The 18,353-nt window shown below is 54.0% G+C and overlaps 2 protein-coding genes across 5 annotated transcripts in view; one reads left to right on the plus strand and one right to left on the minus strand.

Moving 5' to 3' along the window:
• The first annotated feature begins 245 nt into the window (after positions 1–245).
• MYOG (myogenin) lies at positions 246–5,079 on the plus strand. Its single transcript, XM_053964093.1, has 3 exons — positions 246–717; positions 3,948–4,025; positions 4,958–5,079. Exons 1-3 carry the CDS (start codon positions 246–248, stop codon positions 5,077–5,079), a joined length of 672 nt encoding a protein of 223 aa, XP_053820068.1.
• Positions 5,080–6,139: 1,060 nt separating this feature from the next.
• PPFIA4 (PTPRF interacting protein alpha 4) overlaps positions 6,140–18,353 on the minus strand; it is a 60,128-nt gene continuing 47,914 nt past the window's right edge. For all 4 annotated transcript variants that reach the window (XM_053964035.1, XM_053964034.1, XM_053964032.1 and 1 more), the window contains 12 exons: positions 17,829–17,922; positions 17,514–17,595; positions 16,536–16,736; positions 14,934–14,996; positions 13,494–13,520; positions 12,430–12,605; positions 11,634–11,731; positions 10,859–11,034; positions 10,565–10,633; positions 9,786–9,963; positions 8,137–8,224; positions 6,140–7,273 (listed from right to left, as the gene is read on the minus strand). In XM_053964035.1, the coding sequence (XP_053820010.1) occupies positions 8,166–8,224; positions 9,786–9,963; positions 10,565–10,633; positions 10,859–11,034; positions 11,634–11,731; positions 12,430–12,605; positions 13,494–13,520; positions 14,934–14,996; positions 16,536–16,736; positions 17,514–17,595; positions 17,829–17,922 (1,223 nt within the window). In that variant the 3' untranslated portion in view covers positions 6,140–7,273; positions 8,137–8,165. The remainder of the gene's footprint in view (positions 7,274–8,136; positions 8,225–9,785; positions 9,964–10,564; positions 10,634–10,858; positions 11,035–11,633; positions 11,732–12,429; positions 12,606–13,493; positions 13,521–14,933; positions 14,997–16,535; positions 16,737–17,513; positions 17,596–17,828; positions 17,923–18,353) is intronic.

Consider the following 18,353-nt stretch of genomic DNA (forward strand, 5'->3'; position numbering starts at 1 on the left):
CTGCCCCCCCGCCGTGCCAGCCCCCCCAGGCCGGGCACTGTAATCCCCGTGGGGAGAGCACATAGAATCAGACGGACAAGTTTTGATGTGAGGCAGCAGCTTAGGGTGGGCTCAGGTTTCCTTTGGGTTTTCTATATTTATCGCCGTGATTTAATGCCAGCGCCGGGGTTTAAATGGCACCCAGCAGTTGGCGCGGGGAGAGGGAGCAGCCGTCCCCGAGCCGCGCACACGTCCCCGAGCCGCCCATGGAGCTCTTCGAGACCAACCCGTATTTCTTCCCGGAGCAGAGGTTTTACGATGGGGAAAACTTTCTGGGCTCCCGCTTGCAGGCCTACGAGCCCGCGGCGTTCCCCGAGCGCGCCGAGGCCGCCCTGTGTGCCGAGGGCAGGGCGGCTCTGGAGGACAAGGAGGCGCTGGCCGAGCACTGTCCCGGGCAGTGCCTGCCCTGGGCCTGCAAGGTGTGCAAGAGGAAATCGGTGTCCATGGACCGGCGGCGCGCGGCCACGCTGCGGGAGAAGCGGCGGCTCAAGAAGGTGAACGAGGCGTTCGAGGCTCTGAAGCGCAGCACTCTCCTGAACCCCAACCAGCGGCTGCCCAAGGTGGAGATCCTGCGCAGCGCCATCCAGTACATCGAGCGGCTCCAGAGCCTGCTCAGCTCCCTCAACCAGCAGGAGCGGGAGCAGCGGGACCTGCGCTTCCGGCCCCAGCCCGCCGTGAGTGCCCCCGGCTGTCCCCGGCTCCCCAGCCCGCGCTGGGAGCAGCTGCGGGAGGCGGTGCCCCGTGGGGTGATGTGTGGGGGTGATGCCATTTCGGGGTGACACTCCATGGGAGAAGGGCCACATGGGACTGATGCTCTGGGGGGACAATGCCCTATGAAGGTGACTTTCTATGGGGTGATACTCTATGGGACGATGCTCTATAGGGGGATGCCATTTAGGAGTGATGCTCTATGGGGGTGATGCCTGATGTGGGGTCATTTTGGGGTGCCATTCTATGGCAGAGATGTCCTATGGGGACAATGCCCTATGGAAGTTATGCCCTATGGGGGTGACACTCTATGGGGTTGATGCCATATGGGAATGACGTTCTATGGGGGTGATGTCATTCTGGGGTGTCCATTCTACATGGGCGATGCGCTGTGGGATGATGCTGATGATGCTTGAAGGGGTTGATGCCATTTCAGGGTTAAAGGCCTATGGGGCTGATGCCATAGGGGAGTGATTCTCTATGGGGACATTGTTCTATGGTGAAATAGCCTCCCCCGCAGCCCCCTGGAGTTACAAGGCTGGCCCAGATCTGAGAGAGGTTTGAAGGAAATATTTCAGGGTTAAGGCAAAAGATTCCAAAAGAGGCTCTAACCCCCAATGTGGCCCAAGACGTTTATTCCGTTTATTCCTGGAGGTTTCCAGGGGAGGAAGAGGGAAAGAGAGTGAACAAGGAAGGAACAGGGCATTATCTAGACACCTGTTCAGGAAGAGCCAATTGACTTCCAGCCAGCTGGGTCCATAAAGGAAGGAAGGGTTAAACTAACATGGTTACAGCTACAGGGGTCTCTGGGGGGGGGGGGGGGAACCATTCCCCAGAGCGATGCAACACTATGGGAGTGATGCCCTGTGGGGGTAATCCCAAGCTGAGGCGCTGCACTGGGGCACTGCTGGGAGGGGACAGGACCCCAGCTCTGTGGCAAGGCAGACACTGCCATCTTGGGACACTGGTGGATGTGTGAGTGTGTCCTGCATGGGGGCACGGAGACAGTGATCCAACCCTGCCGAGTGCTCACATCCCGGCGGGAAAGAGGCCACTGCCACTGTCCCTGTGAACGGCCGCACTGGGGCCATGCATGTGAGCGACACGTGGGCCTGGGCTGGGGAGGGGTGGGAATGGTGAAAATGAAGTAAACAACATAGAACTAAACTAAATGAAAATATAACATAACATAACATATTAAATTAATAATATTAAATACTAAATATAAAAATAGAAATACAAATATGAAATAGTCAAACAAATATAAAGCATAAAATAAAAAATAAAATTAACACTCCCTGTTCACACCCAGGCAGAAGAAGGGATGAGAGGGATGGCATAGGGACACCTGTGGTTTCTAGGGCCAAAGGGGCTGATTTGGGCACTGGCTGAGGATAGTCAGAAGCTGTGTTTTGCCACCACCCCCCAGAGAACCAGGACCTGTCACTGTACAAGAGTTTGGTCATTTAACCAAGTTTTTGAGAGGTATTTTCATGTGCCCCCTGGTTCCTGTGGATGGCTGCATATGTGCTTCCCTGCTGCTCTGAGGTTTGGATCTGTGAATGCACAGAGAGCTGAAACTACAGCTACAGGTCTAGGGAGAAATGATCGATGCAGATGGAATAGATAGATGTAGGGGTATGTATTGGTACAGGCTTTGATGATATGGGTTCTATAGATCTAGAGATCATACAGATAAATTAGAGATGAAATTGATATGGATATGATAGCTATAGAGATACAAATTATAGAGATAGATTATATAAATATGTATAGATAATATAGACAGTGTTAAAAATTATACAGATTATCTACAGATATATAATATATAAATGACATACAGGTATATCTGTAGATACAGATTTTGGAGATATGGATAATGTAGATATGGATTATATAAATACAGAAATAGGTAATGTAGATATGGATATAAATATGACATAGATATATGGAGATATAGATAGAGATAGATAGATAGATAGATAATAGATAGATAGATAGATATCCATATAGATATAGATGCAGATAGATACAGATAAATACAGATACAGATACAGATACAGATACAGATACAGATACAGATACAGATACAGATACAGATATGGAAGGACTTTATCAAAGGCCCAGAAGAGGGAATTCCACATCTCCTTCCATACTAAGGGATTTAAGGACCAAACCAGTAGGTATCCAGGTAGTCCAATTTAACACTGAATAAAGGAATGAAAAATTATTTAGGCTCCATCCTACATATTTGTGGGACTTCCCAGTATCCACTTTAATGCCAAAATCCACTTGGATACCAGAATCCAATATCCACTTCCCCAGAATCCACTTGGATTTGCAAGAGTGCCTAAAACTGTGCTGAGCTGTCCCTTTGTCACTTCTGTTCTGAGCTGCCCCTTCTCCCAGGTGTAGCCAGGGGTTCACATATTGATGCAAAAGCCAATATTTTGGGGAAAAATATTGTATCTGTAAGAATTTCCTGCTTTAATGGGAAATAAGTCCAAGTGTTAATTAACTATCCCGTGCTGCCATGAGCTTGTAGAGCCCAAGTGCCATTCTAGTCTGCTACAAAGAGTTGGGTCTGTGGGGTTGCTCATATAAATCACATTTGGCATTTTACCTGAGCTGACACCCACTCCCAGATAAAGATACACTCCAAAAAAAGTGAATTCTGAGCTGTGCTGAATAATGCTCTCATTTTTCATGCTGTCAGCTCTTTTCTCCAAAACCACTCAGCCCCAAATCCACAAATCAAACTGCCAAAAGCTTTTCCCAATCCCCTCCCTCAGGATGGCCTGAGGGCATCCAGCCCATGTATCATTTTTTACAAGCCCAATTAAGTGATTCTCAGTAAAAAGGTGTTTGCCCAAGGACATTTGTTCATCTCCAGCCCTTTTTCATAATCAGTGGGGAAAGAGACACCTTTTTACCTGCAGTGAACGGGGAGCCCCATTCCTCTGTGGCCAGTGTCCCAAAAAAAGGAGGTTTTCCAGCCTTTATGGTTAAGGAAGCACCTGGCCCTGATGGGTCCTGGGGACCCTGCATGCTGTTGGCTCCTCCAGGTGGGGAGGGACATGCCCCCCTCCACACGGGTGTCATGCTGTGGGATGGGCCCCCCGGGTGTTTTTGGGGATGCTGGTGGGGTTTGGCTGTGCCAGAGGAGGTGACAGATGGTTGCTCTGGGCTCCTGCAGGCAGCCAGCGACTGCGGGTCCGGCAGCTCCTCCTGCAGCCCCGAGTGGAGCAGCCAGCTGGAGTTCGGCACCAACCCTGCAGGTAACGCCCTCCTCCCCTCCCTGGGGCATTCCACGGCCTCGCTGGGCTCTGCAAGGAGTTGGAACAGCGGGGACACCGCTGGCCTGGAGCAGAGCATTGCTGAGCCAACCCCCTCCCCAGGCAGGAGATGCTTGGAGCAAAGGGCAGAAGGAACCTTGCCCTTCTCTCCCCATCCCACTGATGCAGAGTGATGAGCTCAGACATCCTACAGCATCTCCTTGGCTCAATTCGCAGCTATTCAGGGTTCTCTGAGCCCTGATTTTTACAAAACACCAATCCTTGGGAGCTGAGAAATTGGGCTGCAGCAGCCTGGGGACCTGGTGGCTTCATCCCCAGCAAGGGTTTCATCTGTTGCCATCCCTTGGCTTGGCATGGCTGGGCATGGCTGGGCATAGCTGGGCATGGCTGGGCATGGCTGGCCAGCGCTGCCTCAGCCCCTCTTCCCTCCCTACACCCCCTCAGCAGCTGCTGATCTTTTTTCCCATGCTTGCCATTATCCCACCCCTGCCAAATTCACCTGTTATTTTCCCCAGAAGGCATAAACTAAATCTCATTTTCCAGTGGAGATTAAAACCTATAAAGGATCCAAAAGTTCCACTGCCTGTTGCTCTCTCATCCTTCCCCAGGGTGGGGGCTGGCAGCAGGTCCCTAGGTCACTCTGGCCTTGTAGAGGATCATGGGGTCATAAAAACATAGAAAAGAATCAACAAATTGTTATGGATGCAATAGATCATCAAGTCCACCCTCAGCCATGGTCACCAGTAGCCTACATCCCCCTGAACAGAACCAGGAGCCATCTCCAGCACATAGTCCCCATTCCCAGCAGTGTCCTCATACCTTGCTCCCACAGATCCCATTCCCAGCACTGTCCTTACCCCTCTGTCTCCCCAGATCCCATTCCCAGCAGTGTCCTCACTCCTCTGTCTCCCCAGATCACCTCCTGGCTGATGAGGCAGCCGAGGAGCGCGACCTGCACTCGCTGTCCTCCATCGTGGAAAGCATTGCTGCGGAGGATGTGGCTGTGACGTTCCCAGAGGAGCGGGGTCAAAACTGAGCTGATGCAAACCCCGGCGGCTCCTGGAAATGGTAACGGGGTGGGAATGAGATGCCAGAAGGGTCCAGCCGCTGGAAATCACATCCACCCCTCCAGTGTTATGGGCTGCACGGCTGACACCACTCGGCTTCCTTCCCATTCCTTGCGGAGCGCTCCTGCCGGGCTGCGAGAACAGGCAGAGGTGGGATGGGGCAGCGGCCACAGGCCCTGCAGGGGCTTCCCAGGGCCAGGCCCTGCTCCACTGCCCAGCCAGGGACGGGCAGGTTTAGGGCAATGTGTGTGCTGGGTTCGCTTTGCTGAGTTTTCCAGATGCTCCTTGACCAAGGTCTCTCTCCAGCCGGTGTCCGGTGGTGCTGACCCGGAGCCCACCTGTCTTTTCTACTGAACGCTGTGTGCAGTTGCCATTTAGGTTTTTTTTAATTATTATTTTTGCTAACTTATTTGGATTCTTTTTTAAATAAAGGCATTCTTGTTTGGACAGCTTGGGGTTTCCTTTACTGTTGTCCTGCCCTGTGTAGGTCTCCCCAGTTCCACAATCCCCAAATCCAGGTTGGAGATTTTCATATCAGTAAATCCAGCTGGACCTATGTCACCAAATGACACAAGCAAAAACGACGCACCACAGCCTTGGTCACGATGAAGAGACTAATTTATTTTTTCTGACTCCAATCTTTTATAGTTCTCAAAAGATGCCAGTGCATTGGAGGGTGAATGTGCCACCTCTCCAACGACACTGGACAAACTACCTGTACATCAAATTTCTCCGCCTCTATGAAAGAATGCAAAACAATAGGTTATTTACAGAAAGTTGTGTGAGAAAGTTCTCTACAAGAATGTAAACTCAGAAGGCTTTAGAAAACTCTTGATAACCAGGGCGACAGACCTCAGCACATTCACTCAGCTGGGAACTGGATGTGCCACACTTCAATTAGCCCTACACTGACTAGTATTTCACTGGTGTTTAACTGGGGTTCAGCCTTGCACCCCAAAGATCTTGAGGGAGCTAGAGATTAATGATATTTTTAATTTGGGCTCTACAAAGAAGGGTCAAAGCCAGCACTGTTTTAAAATCCTGTTTATTGGAACACACATACATCCTTTCCTGACCCGATCGAGGGTTTGGAGTCCATGCAGTACCAGTAATATGACAAAAGAAATAGGGCATTGATATAAAGGGCTCACTGACTCTTCAAAATAAAAAAATATTTAGTACTGTATTAGGCAAATGATACACCAAAAAGACGTTGTGACTGTAGAGTCTCTCAGATATTGCACTTCCAGACAGCACATGATAAGTATAAGGTCATTCCAGCCATCAATAAATATCACATCAGAAATAGGGGCCACACAAGGCAAACGTGGCATGAGGAGACAAAGAGATCCTACCCTATGGAAGAAATGGGAAGAGATAAGAGCCTCCTGGATTGACCCCTGCCAGGAGGCAGGAGGGGAGAGCATCTCCTCTGCACCCAGAGAGGAAGGGTGGGCACATCCCGGGGGTGGAGGGGGCTCCCATTGTCTCCCCAGGCACCCAAGGAGGGTCCCCTCTCCTGTGGGTGCCAGACACTGTCCCCATGAGCCGTGTGGGGCGGTCCCAGGCACAGCCCCCCCGAACAGGGCACCTGACAGCACCAAAATCAGCACCTTGCCCACCCAGCCCTGGGCAGACACCGCCCTCCTCACCTCACGCTGGGCCCCTTCATCCCACCCAGCACCAGCCCTGGCACTGCCCCGGCTCCACCAAGGGCAGCTCCTTGCCCGGCCACCCTGAAGGGAGGATTTTCACGAGCCTGAATCTTCCTTGGCTTCAAGTTCTGTGGGCAGCAGCATCCCTGACGCCCAGGGCTCAGGCGAGTGAGTGCAGCCCCATGGCAGATTGGCAACATGAACCAGGCAGGAGAGAGGCTTCCAAACATCGCAGACGCTTTGGGGGTGTCTGTGCTGCTTCCCAGACTGCACCATGCCAGGACGGCATCCGGAGCACATCCATGGCCCAGCCAGCACAGGAGAAGTGGGGGACAGGCCACGGCGGGAGCCACGGGAGCCAGGGGAAGCAGGGGGTACATGAGCAGGAGGGACAGATCTTATCAGTCCACAGCAGTGACAGTCTGTGGGTCAGGGCCGAGGAACAGGCACAGGCTGGGCTCTTGTCCTGGAAGGCAGCCAGCATGTGGCGTACAGACATTGGGATTTGCTGAGGAGCAAAGTGGGAAAAGCCCTGTGAGGATGCTGGCTCAGCTCCACCCATGCACCCACTTGGCCAACAAACCCAGATGGAATCAGCATTGGATCCTCCTGGCACTGGGCAATCATGGCCCAGGGCACAGCAGGAGCCTCCCTGAAGTGCTTGACTATCCTTCCCTCGCTCAAGTGGGAATGGCATCCTGGGATCCCCAGTGGAACTGTCCAAGAGCAGACAAACCACACGTGGTAGGATGCTGAGCATCCCTCCTGCATCATCTCTGTGAGCCTGGGGCAGCAGCAGCTCCCCCACCACTGTGGTCTCCCTGGTTCACCAGTGTGGTGTTATATTTTAGTTAAATGGTATGCTCTGTCTCACCCCTTGAAAATGTACAGTTTATTCCAAGCCTGTGATCCCCCCTTGAAGTATCATGTGTCTGTAATCCCATTGGCCCAATCTTATTCCGTGCCCACTTTGAATCTCCCTGTTAAGTGTGCCGGGGGGACGGGGCTCTCTCTCTGAGCTGGCTCTCATGGCCGGTGCTCTCTCGGCCCCTCTCTCCCCCTCCCCTTTCCCCCTCACTCCCTCTTTCCCCCTGTCCCTTAGAAACCATGCTGCTCCCGGGGGTAGGACCCCAATTAACCCTCATCTAATGAGCACCCTCAGAAGCTGTGTGGAGTCCCCTTGCCTGCCTGCTGCTACCAGCCAACTCACAGCTTGGGGGGCCTCCTGGGGACACCCCGGAGGGTTCCCCCAAACGCGCAGCTACACACCATGGCCAGGCAAATCCTGGTGAGGGCAGCCCCCTGCCTGGCTGCTGCTGGGGCTCCTGCTCTGCCCTTGGTCCCCAGCCAGCTCCAGGGCCTCGGACTCACCCAGGGCCTGGCTCCCATCTCGCTGATCCTCAGCACGAGTACGTCCGGACCGTGGAGGTCTCCAGCCTTGGGGACCCGGAGGCACTGACTGGAAGGGAACCAAAGAGCAAAGCAATTAGTAACTGCTCCAATTAGCCCCCAGCTTCCCCTAATCCTGTGTTTATTGAGCAGCAACTGTGCACTGCAGCTATGTGAAGAAGAGGGTCGGAGGAAGAGCCATGTTTGACCAGCTCAGGTGCTCCTGAGGCTCCAAGGTATTTGGGAAATTGCCACTTGCCATCCCCACTGCTGGGCAGCGAGCACCCTGCTCCCCGTCTGGGTAGGATTCTGTCCTAGGTTTCACTGTCTTCAGCCAGGTGGGAACTGCAGCTTCCAGGGATGGGGTGGAAAAGGTCAAACAGAAGCTTGACCCAAACTGCTGGATGGAAAGCTGGGACATCTGAGCAAAACCGGAGGCAGGAAAAGAGCTGAGACTGAGGTTTGGAGTTGGAAGATAAGTACACAGCTTTTTAATTCTCATTCCCACCCTCATTTCTGAGCCTGCTGAAGCCGGCTTTGCTCCAGTGGGGAGCAGCTGCTGCCTTGGGATAGAGAGACCAGGGTGCCTGGTCCAGGAGACAAATCAGGGTGACCTGGCTGGAGCTTCTGCCTCCCTACAGCTTTGGAAGGGACCAAGACACCTTGAAGGAAGGAGTTGTGTGGTGGGGGCAGATCCTGGGACATAAACCAGGACAGCCAGCAGCACGGGCAGGCAGGGTGTCCCAGCAGGTCCTGCCAGCCCTGGGAGAGCTCAGGCAAATGAAGCCCGTTAATACATCCCTTTGGGGGTGGTTCCCAAAAGGCAGAATGGAGAAAACTGGGCTCCTGCATCTGGGCAGCCCCTGGGTGACATATCCCACTTCATGCCTCAATCCTGGCCCCTAACTGGTTCTTGTAGTTCATAACCAAGAACTCACACACAGATCTGAAGTAATCCTTCCAGAAAAAGCATTTCCAGCAGGCCACAGCTCCAGGATCATATGGATTGAGAATCTTGGGTGACCAGCAAGCCTCTCCCTCTGCGTCTCTCTCTCCCTCTCCCCCTTCCCCTTCTCCTTCCCCTTCTCCTTCTCCTTCTCCTTCTCCTTCTCCTTCTCCTTCTCCTTCTCCTTCTCCTTCTCCTTCTCCTTCTCCTTCTCCTTCTCCTCTCCTTCTCCTTCTCCTTCTCCTTCCTTCTCCTTCTCCTTCTCCTTCTCCTTCTCCTTCTCCTTCTCCTTCTCCTTCTCCTTCTCCTCCTCTTCATCCTCCTCCTTTTTCTTCTTCTTCTTCTTCTTCTTCTTCTTCTTCTTCTTCTTCTTCTTCTTCTTCTTCTTCTTCTTCTTCTTCTTCTTCTTCTTCTTCTTCTTCTTCTTCTTCTTCTTCTTCTTCTTCTTCTTCTTCTTCTTCTTCTTCTTCTTCTTCTTCTTCTTCTTCTTCTTCTTCTTCTTCTTCTTCTTCTTCTTCTTCTTCTTCTTCTTCTTCTTCTTCTTCTTCTTCTTCTTCTTCTTCTTCTTCTTCTCCTCCCTCTCCCTCCCCCATCCCATTCCTTTCCTGGTGGCACATCCTTCCCCACATTCCCTAAGACTCTGAGCAGGGGTGGGAGAGGACCCTCTGGAGAAGGGCTGACCCACCTTCCGGGGGCATTTTCTTGGCTGGAGCAGCTGGAGGGGGCAGTGGCACGAGGCTGGTGACACGGAAGCCGGCGGGGAGGGTCTCAGCAGAGCCGCTGAGGAGGTTGATGCTGTGCACGTCCCGTGGGCGGAAGCGTTTGCGCCAGGACGGCGTCCGACGGAAGGTTTTGTCATCGCCCTGCAGGGAACAGTGTGTGACGGGCCCGGGGTCAGTGCCAGCAGCACCTCCTGGCCCTGTGAGACACCAGCTAACAAGGGCACGCCTGTCCTTGGTGACCAGCTCTAGAAAAGTGTGGGATCAAATTTGGCCAAGGACATAGGACATCTTGCTGGGATCCCATGGCATTGGCTTTATCCTTTCCAGCTCATCTGTCTGTTCTCTACAGCAGCCTGTAGAGAAGAGACAGATCATCTTTGCAGCCTGCCTGCAAAGATGCCTTGAAGACATCAACACAAAAGTCCCAGTAAAGACTCCAAGGGATGGTGGACTCATGGCAGAGCTCCAGCCCTCAGAGCACTTCCTCTGGACTTGCTCCAGCAGCTCCATGTCCTTCTGATATTGGAGCTCGGGGCTGGAGGCAGCTCTGCAGGTGGGGTCTCACCTGAGCACAGGGGCAGAATCCCCCTTGCCCTGCTGCCCACGCTGGGGGATCAGCCCAGCACAGAGTGGGGGTTCTGGGCTGCCAGAGCACGGGGCTGGGGCACGTTGAGCTTCTCATCCACCAACACCCCCAACTCCTTCCCCAGTCACACAGGACATGGAGAGATCCGGCACTCACATCATCCAGCCTCCGGTCCGTGCCCAAGGCGAGCAGGTTGTTGAACTCCCTCTCCAGCACTTGTCGAGCCTGCAATTAACCAAAAAATTATGATCCCCCATCAGTGGGGAATGTGCTTCCAGCCCAAACTTTCATTCTAGGAAAGCCTGAGTGTGACAGAAAGAGCCTCCATGCCATAGCAGAGCTCTGCTTTTAAAGGTAGAGCTGAGTTGGTGACACAGGTGTGGTCACACCACAGCCTTGTCCCACACCCAGCCACTCTCCTCCAAAATCCCCCAAGGATGCTGCTCCTACCTGGGTGTTCTGGGTGGGGATCTGCAGCACAAGGGCCAGGCTGTTGTGGTCAAAGTTTTCGTCGAGGGCCAGCAGGGCCCCATGCACACCACTCTCCACCAGGTTGTTCCCGTACTCGCGCAGCCCGATGGACTGGATCCAGTGAATGACCTGGTCATTGGTCCACACCAACACATCTGCACGACAGCAAGGGCACGGCTCAGAGCCACCTCACACCACACTCGTGGCTCTGAGGAGGTCTGGGGATGTCCTGAGGCCCTTTCCCTTTGCTCCAGGATGATCCTGGGACTCTCCTTCCCAAGCCAGCAGCAAAACCGGGAGCCAAAACCAGCTCATTTCAGTTTACCAAGCTCAAAGCTGAAATAACAGGTGGAAAACAACTGTGAAAATTAATCCTAAGAACCCACGGCTGCTGATGTAATTAGGAGCATTATCAATAATGAGATGTAATCCAAGCAGCAGCCAGATGAGCAGGGAATCTCATGACAGTGACGAGGAAGGGGAGGCTGAGCAAGCTGGGAATGTCCTGAGCAGTGAAATGGGCAGAGAAGATCATGGGATGCTCAGGCTGCAACTTTGCCTTCCCCTCCTCCCTCCTCATGCCTGCCTGGGGTCAGCTGATAAAGGCACTTGGAGCAGCAGAAAGGTGCCTCAGGAAAACAGCACTGGGGGCTCAGAAATAATGGGTTAAAAACAAGAGATAGAAGAGAGACCAGCCCTGGATATCTCCTGGGAGGTTTCTCTCCTGTACTGGAGCTGGACTGGGGGTGCTGACCTTTGATTTCATGCTGGGTCTCCTCTCGCCTCCTCTCGAGCTCTTTGCGGTCGTAGTTGAGCCTCTTGAGGCACATGATGCCGTACTGGAGGCTGGTGCTGCAACACGAGGGGACACAAGGGGTCACCCAGCCCTCCAGGACATGTGGCTTGGAGGGACTTGGGTAGGGACCCTCCCTCTCTGTGTGCTCCCCACATGCCCAAAGGATGCTTCAGGCCAGGGATGGGTCGGGACAGACAGAACCCAAAGCTGGAAAATGGGGAATGTCCCTCCCTTCCATGGCAATTCCCCACTCCATCAGTTTGAGCCCATTCCAGTTGCCTGAGAACGTACAAATCCAAACGATGCTCACACTTGGTGGCTGGAGAGGGAAGGGGGAACCAGCCCATGGGGGCTGCTCCAGGCTGAAGGTCTCACCCCTAGAGGTGACCCTGGTAAGCCCATGGGCCAGGGTGGGCAGTGAGAACCCCATGGCAGGGCTGGATCCTGGTGTTGGAGCCATGGCTTGGATGGCACACACCTTCTCCCACTGGGCTGCTGGCAGACAGCACCAGGTGGGATGAGCCTGAAGTTTTGCCCATGGATTGCTTCACAGCCAGGGGAAAGCCTGGTCCTCTGCAATTCTGCAGCAGAATTCTGCAGAAGAACTTCTACCCATAAGAGCTGCCCCAGCTCAGGGCAGTGAGGTCAGCCTGGAAGAGCCACCCAGGGCTGCCCAAGACAGGGGAGAATCCCTCAAATTCCCCCCTCCTCTGCTCCATGTGCACGCCGGGGAGCTCTGAGGGCCTGGACTCACCGGTGGAAGCTGTCCACCATCTTCAGGTGCACCCTCAGGTCCTTCTTGGTGAGGTGGTCCAGCATGCGCGCGTCCACCAGGCATTCCATGAAGTAGCTGCGGTACTGGGGCAGACCCAGGCTGGGCAGCCACTCATTCCCAATCCACTCGTGGTTCATGTCCCCATAGGCCAATGTCTGCAGAGAAGCACATGGAGAAGCTGGGGAGAACCCAGGGCTTGGTGGAGCTGCAGAATCCCAGGAGATCAGTGACAGCCCAGGAGGGTCACTGTCCTGAGGCTAAAGCCAGGCCAGAGGAGTCAGCCCTGGGTGATACTGAAGGAGCTGGAGGGAACAGTCCTGTTGGCCATGGCCTGTGTCCTGCTCATGTCCCCCCAGGAGATAAAGCATAGCCAAAAGCAATGGCAAGAGATAACTGGACTTTATGAGCAGCTGCCTCCGAAAAAAGCACACTCATTGAAAGGACAGAACAACTGAGAAATAGGTTCCAGTGCATTCCCAATTCATTTTTAAGAATCTCTGCTTGAAGAATCTCTATTATATGACTTCAAAAAAAAAAAAAAAAAAAAAAAAGGTCCATTTTGGGAAAAAAACCCCATTCACTTCCACTGCAAACTGATTTTGGGTCCAAAAATGAATTAAAATCCACCAGAAGTAAAACATTTGAGAGGGATAAAACCAGAAGAGATGGATCCAAGCAGGACTCTTTCCTCCCACCTTTTTGGCTCATAAAAATAATCTGTATGGACTTGGGGCTACAAAATAGGTGAAAAGCAAACAGGTGCAGCTTGAATCCTGCCTGCATGCAGGGTGGTCACACAGGTGGGGGTTAACACAGACTCTGGATCTCACAGAGGTCCCAGGAACAGCCACTGCCTGGAGCACAGAAGGGCCCAGGAGGACATCCTGTACCTGAGAGATGGCCCAGAGGAGCAGCCACGGGGTGCAGGTAAAGCCTCCAAGGCCTTGGTGAACATCAGTGCCCCAAACATCCCCTGGGATGTCCAGCTCCCCCCCGAGCACCCCATGCACTGCCCACAGACAAGAGTGGCCCAGGGACCTCACCTGTGCCCAGCTTCCTTCCTCTGTGTCCTAAGTGTGACACACGCAGCATGTCAACAGAAAGGACAGTGGAGTCAGTTCCTGGTGGTCCTGCACAGGGACAGGGCCTGCCACACACCCTGAGCATGGCACCCCTCAGCACAGAGGGACACGGAGGAGACAGGGCTCACTCTTATGGCTTGGGGACCTCAGCCTGTCCCCAGGGTGCTGGGGACATCCCGACCCTGCTGGGCCTGGTTCCCACCCCATCTCTAACCAAAAATACAGGATGGAGAAGGAGGAAGGAGGAAGGAGGAAGGAGGAAGGAGGAAGGAGGAGGAGGAGGAGGAGGAGGAGGAGGAGGAGGAGGAGGAGGAGGGGGAGGAAGAGGAGGAGGAGGAGAAGGAGAAGGAGAAGGAGAAGGAGAAGGAGAAGGAGAAGGAGAAGAGAAGGAGAAGGAGAAGGAGAAGGAGAAGGAGAAGGAGAAGGAGAAGGAGAAGGAGAAGGAGAAGGAGAAGGAGAAGGAGAAGGAGAAGGAGAAGGAGAGAAGGAGAAGGAGGAGGAGAAAACACGATGAGGCTTGGGCTGGAGATGGCACCGACCCTGGGGCTCATTCGTCTTCCCTGGGAAACACAGAGAGTTCTTAGGTCCCCCCATGTCAGATGGATGAAAGAGAATTAAGCTTCAGTATATCTGTCACGACCCACAGGGGGCTGCCCAAGCCAATTTTGCCGATTTTGTGGCTATTTCCTCCTTTGCCAACTTATGCTGGTTTTCCTCAGTCTCACAGAACCTGCTAAGGGACAGTGGCACATCCCTGCTCCTCAACAAAAGCTTCAATAAAATGCCTATTTCAGAGAACCCCAAACTTGTTTGGATTGGAAAGGACCATAGAGCTCATCCTATTCCACCCCTGACTTGGGCAGGGACACCTTCCACTATCCCAGGGTGTGCCAACCTGGCCTTGGACACAATTCCCACACAAATCAGTGATCAGGTTACAGACAGGGGAGTGTGGCTCCATCTCTCCAAAGGAGCCAGAGCTTTTGGGAGCATGGACACATCCCTGCAAGGGACCCCAAGCTGTCAGCCAGTGGCAGGGACACATGGTGGGGACAATATTTGGGTGTGCTGAGGTCAGTGGGGGATTAGACCATGACTTGGGTGCAGAATGACTTGGGGATCTCATGTGTCTTGAGATCACTCCTGGGTTTTGTCTTTAATTCCCAAACAGCCAGCCTGCTCTGGAAACCCAGTGATATACACAAGGGGAAAAAATCTGATGGGGTTTTAGAATTGCTGAGACATTAAAGGTTGAAAGAGGGTTTCTAAAGAGCTGCAGGGTGCTGTCCAAGAGCTGATGTGTGAGGGATCCCCTTCCCTCTGGGTTAACACACCTGGAGCTGCTCAGACCCTGACACCCTGGGGGCTTCCCCCAACACCCTGGGGGCTGCCCAGCCTCACCGTCTTGGTGGAAGTTGCCATGTTCTCCATCTCCTCATGGGTGACCCAGACATTTCCAGAGGACTGCAGGGAAAAGAGCAGAGGGGTCAGAGCAGACCACCACAGAAACATGGCCTCAGTTCACAACCACCATGGTGTCATGGAATCACAGAATTATTAAGGCTGAAATATCATCAAGTCCAACCCCCAAGCCAGCACCACCACCGTGTTCAGCACTAAACCACGTTCTCAAGTGCAACATCCACTCATTTTTGAACACTTCCAAGGAAGGTGACCCCACCATTGCCCTGGGCAGTTGTGCCATGGCCTGACCATCCTTTCACTGAAGAATTTTTCCCCAGTATCCAACCTGAACCTCCCCTGGCACAGTTTGAGGCCGTTTCCTCTTGTCCCTTCTTCCCTGGGAGCAGAGCTCGACCCCCTCCCTCAGCTGTCCCCTCCTGTCAGGAGTTGTGCAGAGCCACAAGGTCCCCCTTGAGCCTCCTTTTCTCCAGGCTGAGCCCTCCCAGCTCCCTCACCCACTCCTGGTGCTGCAGACACTTCCCCAGCTCCGTTCCCTTCCTTGGACAGGTTCCAGCCCCTCCAGGTCTCTGTTGTCATGAAGTGCCCAGAACTCCCCCAGGTTTCCAGGTGTGACCCCAGCAGTGCCAGCACAGGGGATGGAGACTGCCCTGGGCCTGCTGCCACCACAGTGCTGGGACAGCCCAGGTGCCCTTGGCCGTTCTGCCCACCTGAGCACACTTGGGCTCATGTCCAGCCTCTGTCAGCACTGACTATGCTGGAACCAAGCTTGGCTCAGGTGGAGGATCAGACCACTGCGTGCTTGGAGCTGCCTGGGGACACCCCACATCCTTGCAGCTCAATCTGGTGACACCCCACTGCCCAAGGGGACCCTGGACTGTCCATGCAGACACAGAGAGCAGACCAAGGACCTTCATTCATCTCCCTTTCCACTTTAGTGTGGTGCTCAAGGAGCCTGCAGGCCTGTCCCCGTCAGCTGTGACCCCAAACACAGTTATCTGAGGGGGACATAGCAGCCTTCCTTCTGCCAGCTGCAAGTCTACAGATGTGTCTTGGCATTACTTGGCCACCATTAACCCCTCAAGGCCTTTGGGGACCAGCAAAAGACACAATCCCTCCATCCTACCAAGGGTAGGGATCTGCAGTTGCTCTGAGTTGCCCCAGGAATTTCAGATGGAAAAAGTTTGTGTTGAAATGAGTGGGAAAGAGGCTGTGTGCAACCAAGCTGGCCCTGTACATCAGGAACATTTGGATTTCTGGTCTTTGGATGGAGTTTTATCCTCTCCAGGGCAGCCAGGCCCTGAATTCTACTCTTTGCAGGATTGGCCTCCTGCTGACAACCCCATGTGAGTGGCAGGAGTCTTAAAACTGGAAAGAGCTTCATGCTTCCAGCTGGGAATCCCCCATTTGTGCTGGGAGATGAGTGTCCAGTGGTTTGACCAGTCCATGAGGGGACATCACCCCCTCCATGGCCACGTTTGCCAGAGTGGCCCTGAGGGCAAGGAGGGCAAGGAGGGCAAGGAGGGCAAGGAGCATGCTGTCTGGCCCATGGAAGGTCTGGGGGTGCACAGGGAGACTCACCGTGCGGGACGTGGGCGGTGCTGAGGGGCTGGTGAGGGACACCATCTCCTGGATGGCCAGGCGCAGCTTGAGGCGGTGCAGGGCGTTGCTGATGCCGATCTCCCGCTGGATCTCGGTGTCCGACAGGGCCGACATGATGGCCCCGCTCTTGACGTTGGCCCGGCACGCGGCCACGTACCAGGCTGGCATCCCCACCCAGAGCTGGGGACAGGGACAGCAGTGACTGCCTGGCACTGCCAGCCTGGCTCCAATGCCAGGGGCAAGGCCACCCTCTCTAGAGCCCAATATCGAAGCTGAATGTCCATGTGGGACTCTTGGTTTGGTTGTACCTTGCAGAGGTGACCTGTGGGTGGCCCAGCATCCCTGTGCCTGATGGGCACAGCACAGGGAGGGAGCACCCATGGAGATTTTCATAGGTTAGGAAAGCCCTCTAAGATCAGCTCCAACCATTCCCCCAGCACTGCTACATTCACCACTTACCCATGTCCCAAGTGCCACATCCACACATCTTTCAAACACTTCCAGGGATGGTGACCCCACCACTGCCCTGGGCAGTTGTGCCATGGCCCAACCATCCTTTCCCTGAAGAACTTTTTCCCAGTATCCAATCTGAACCTCCCCTAGCCCAGGCTGAGGCCGTTCCCTCTTCTCCTGTCCCTGTTCCCTGGGAGCAGAGCCCGACCCCCCCCCGGCTGTCCCCTCCTGTCAGGAGCTGCGCAGAACCACAAGGTCCCCTTGAGCCTCCTTTTCTCCAGGCTGAGCCCTCCCAGCTCCCTCAGCCACTCCTTATCAGACTTATGCTCAAACCCAAAGCTCTACTCAAACCACAATTCCACAGGCCTTGTAAGGGATGCAGGGATCTCCTCTGCTCTCCCAGGATTTGCAGACCCCAGCCATGCGCATGGACCAAGCATGGTGGGACATGGTGGCACACACAGACCCGTGGGGACAGCACGGGGACAATCCATGGGCACGCACCTCCAGCCAGGACACAACAGTGGGGCCATCCCAGTGGGCAAAGGGCAATCCTTTCCTCCGAGCCTCTTCCAGGAGTTCATGCCTGGCAGGAACAGAAGCAGAAGAGAGATTTATGGGGGATTTGTGTGGAAGGGAGAGTTCTTTGAAGGGAACACACCCTGAGCAGCAGGAAGCAGCTACATACAAAGCCATGAAGGAAGTAACAAAGCCCAAGGGAGGGTGAAGATGAGATGATTTCCCAGCTATTCCTAGTCCTGTGCCATGGCTTCCCAGCAAATCAGTTTCTTGCTGGGGTAGGGAAGGAAGTTCACTCACTTCTTTCGTAGGCGCCGATCCTTCTCGGCCTGAGCCCCCAGCTTGCCCAGTCCCAGGGGGTCCTGGATGCCCGCCTCCACATCAGTCAGTAGCACTGTTGGGCAAGCAAGTCCCTCAGGTCAGTGGCATGTCCCCAGGTCAGTGTGACCTCCCACAGGGCCAGTGTGGGCATTGTCACCATCTCCATGTCAGGGGGACACGCAGTGACAGCACAGGAGGTGACAGTGTCCCTTTGCAACTCACCCCCATGGCCCCCCTGCATCCCTGGGAAGCCCAAGCAGACCCCCCTCCTGCCATCCCTCCTATTTTCAAATCCCAGAATCCCAAAATCACAGAACAGTCCCTTCTGGAAGGGATCCAGAAAGATCATTGAGTCCAACAATGCTCAACATGGAAGTAGTAAAGGATTTAGGAGTGAAAAAGCAGCTCCTCCCAAAGGGCTCTGCAAAATCCAGGGGAGGGCAGTAGATTTGGGGACACTGAAGATGAAGACAGAGTGACAGGAAGGCCACTGTCCACACCCCA

Source organism: Vidua chalybeata, chromosome 24 (genome assembly GCF_026979565.1).
Source record: "Vidua chalybeata isolate OUT-0048 chromosome 24, bVidCha1 merged haplotype, whole genome shotgun sequence".
Classification (NCBI taxonomy): domain Eukaryota; kingdom Metazoa; phylum Chordata; class Aves; order Passeriformes; family Viduidae; genus Vidua; species Vidua chalybeata.

What these genes read in the sequence shown, in the direction of transcription:
- MYOG (XM_053964093.1), top strand. Translation starts at nt 246, where the DNA reads ATGGAGCTCTTCGAGACCAACCCGTATTTCTTCCCGGAGCAGAGGTTT. An exon ending in CCGGCCCCAGCCCGCCGTGA is followed by an intron (nt 718 to 3,947) that starts GTGCCCCCGGCT and finishes TCCTGCAGGCAG; the next exon opens with CCAGCGACTGCGGGTCCGGC. An exon ending in GTTCGGCACCAACCCTGCAG is followed by an intron (nt 4,026 to 4,957) that starts GTAACGCCCTCC and finishes CTGTCTCCCCAG; the next exon opens with ATCACCTCCTGGCTGATGAG.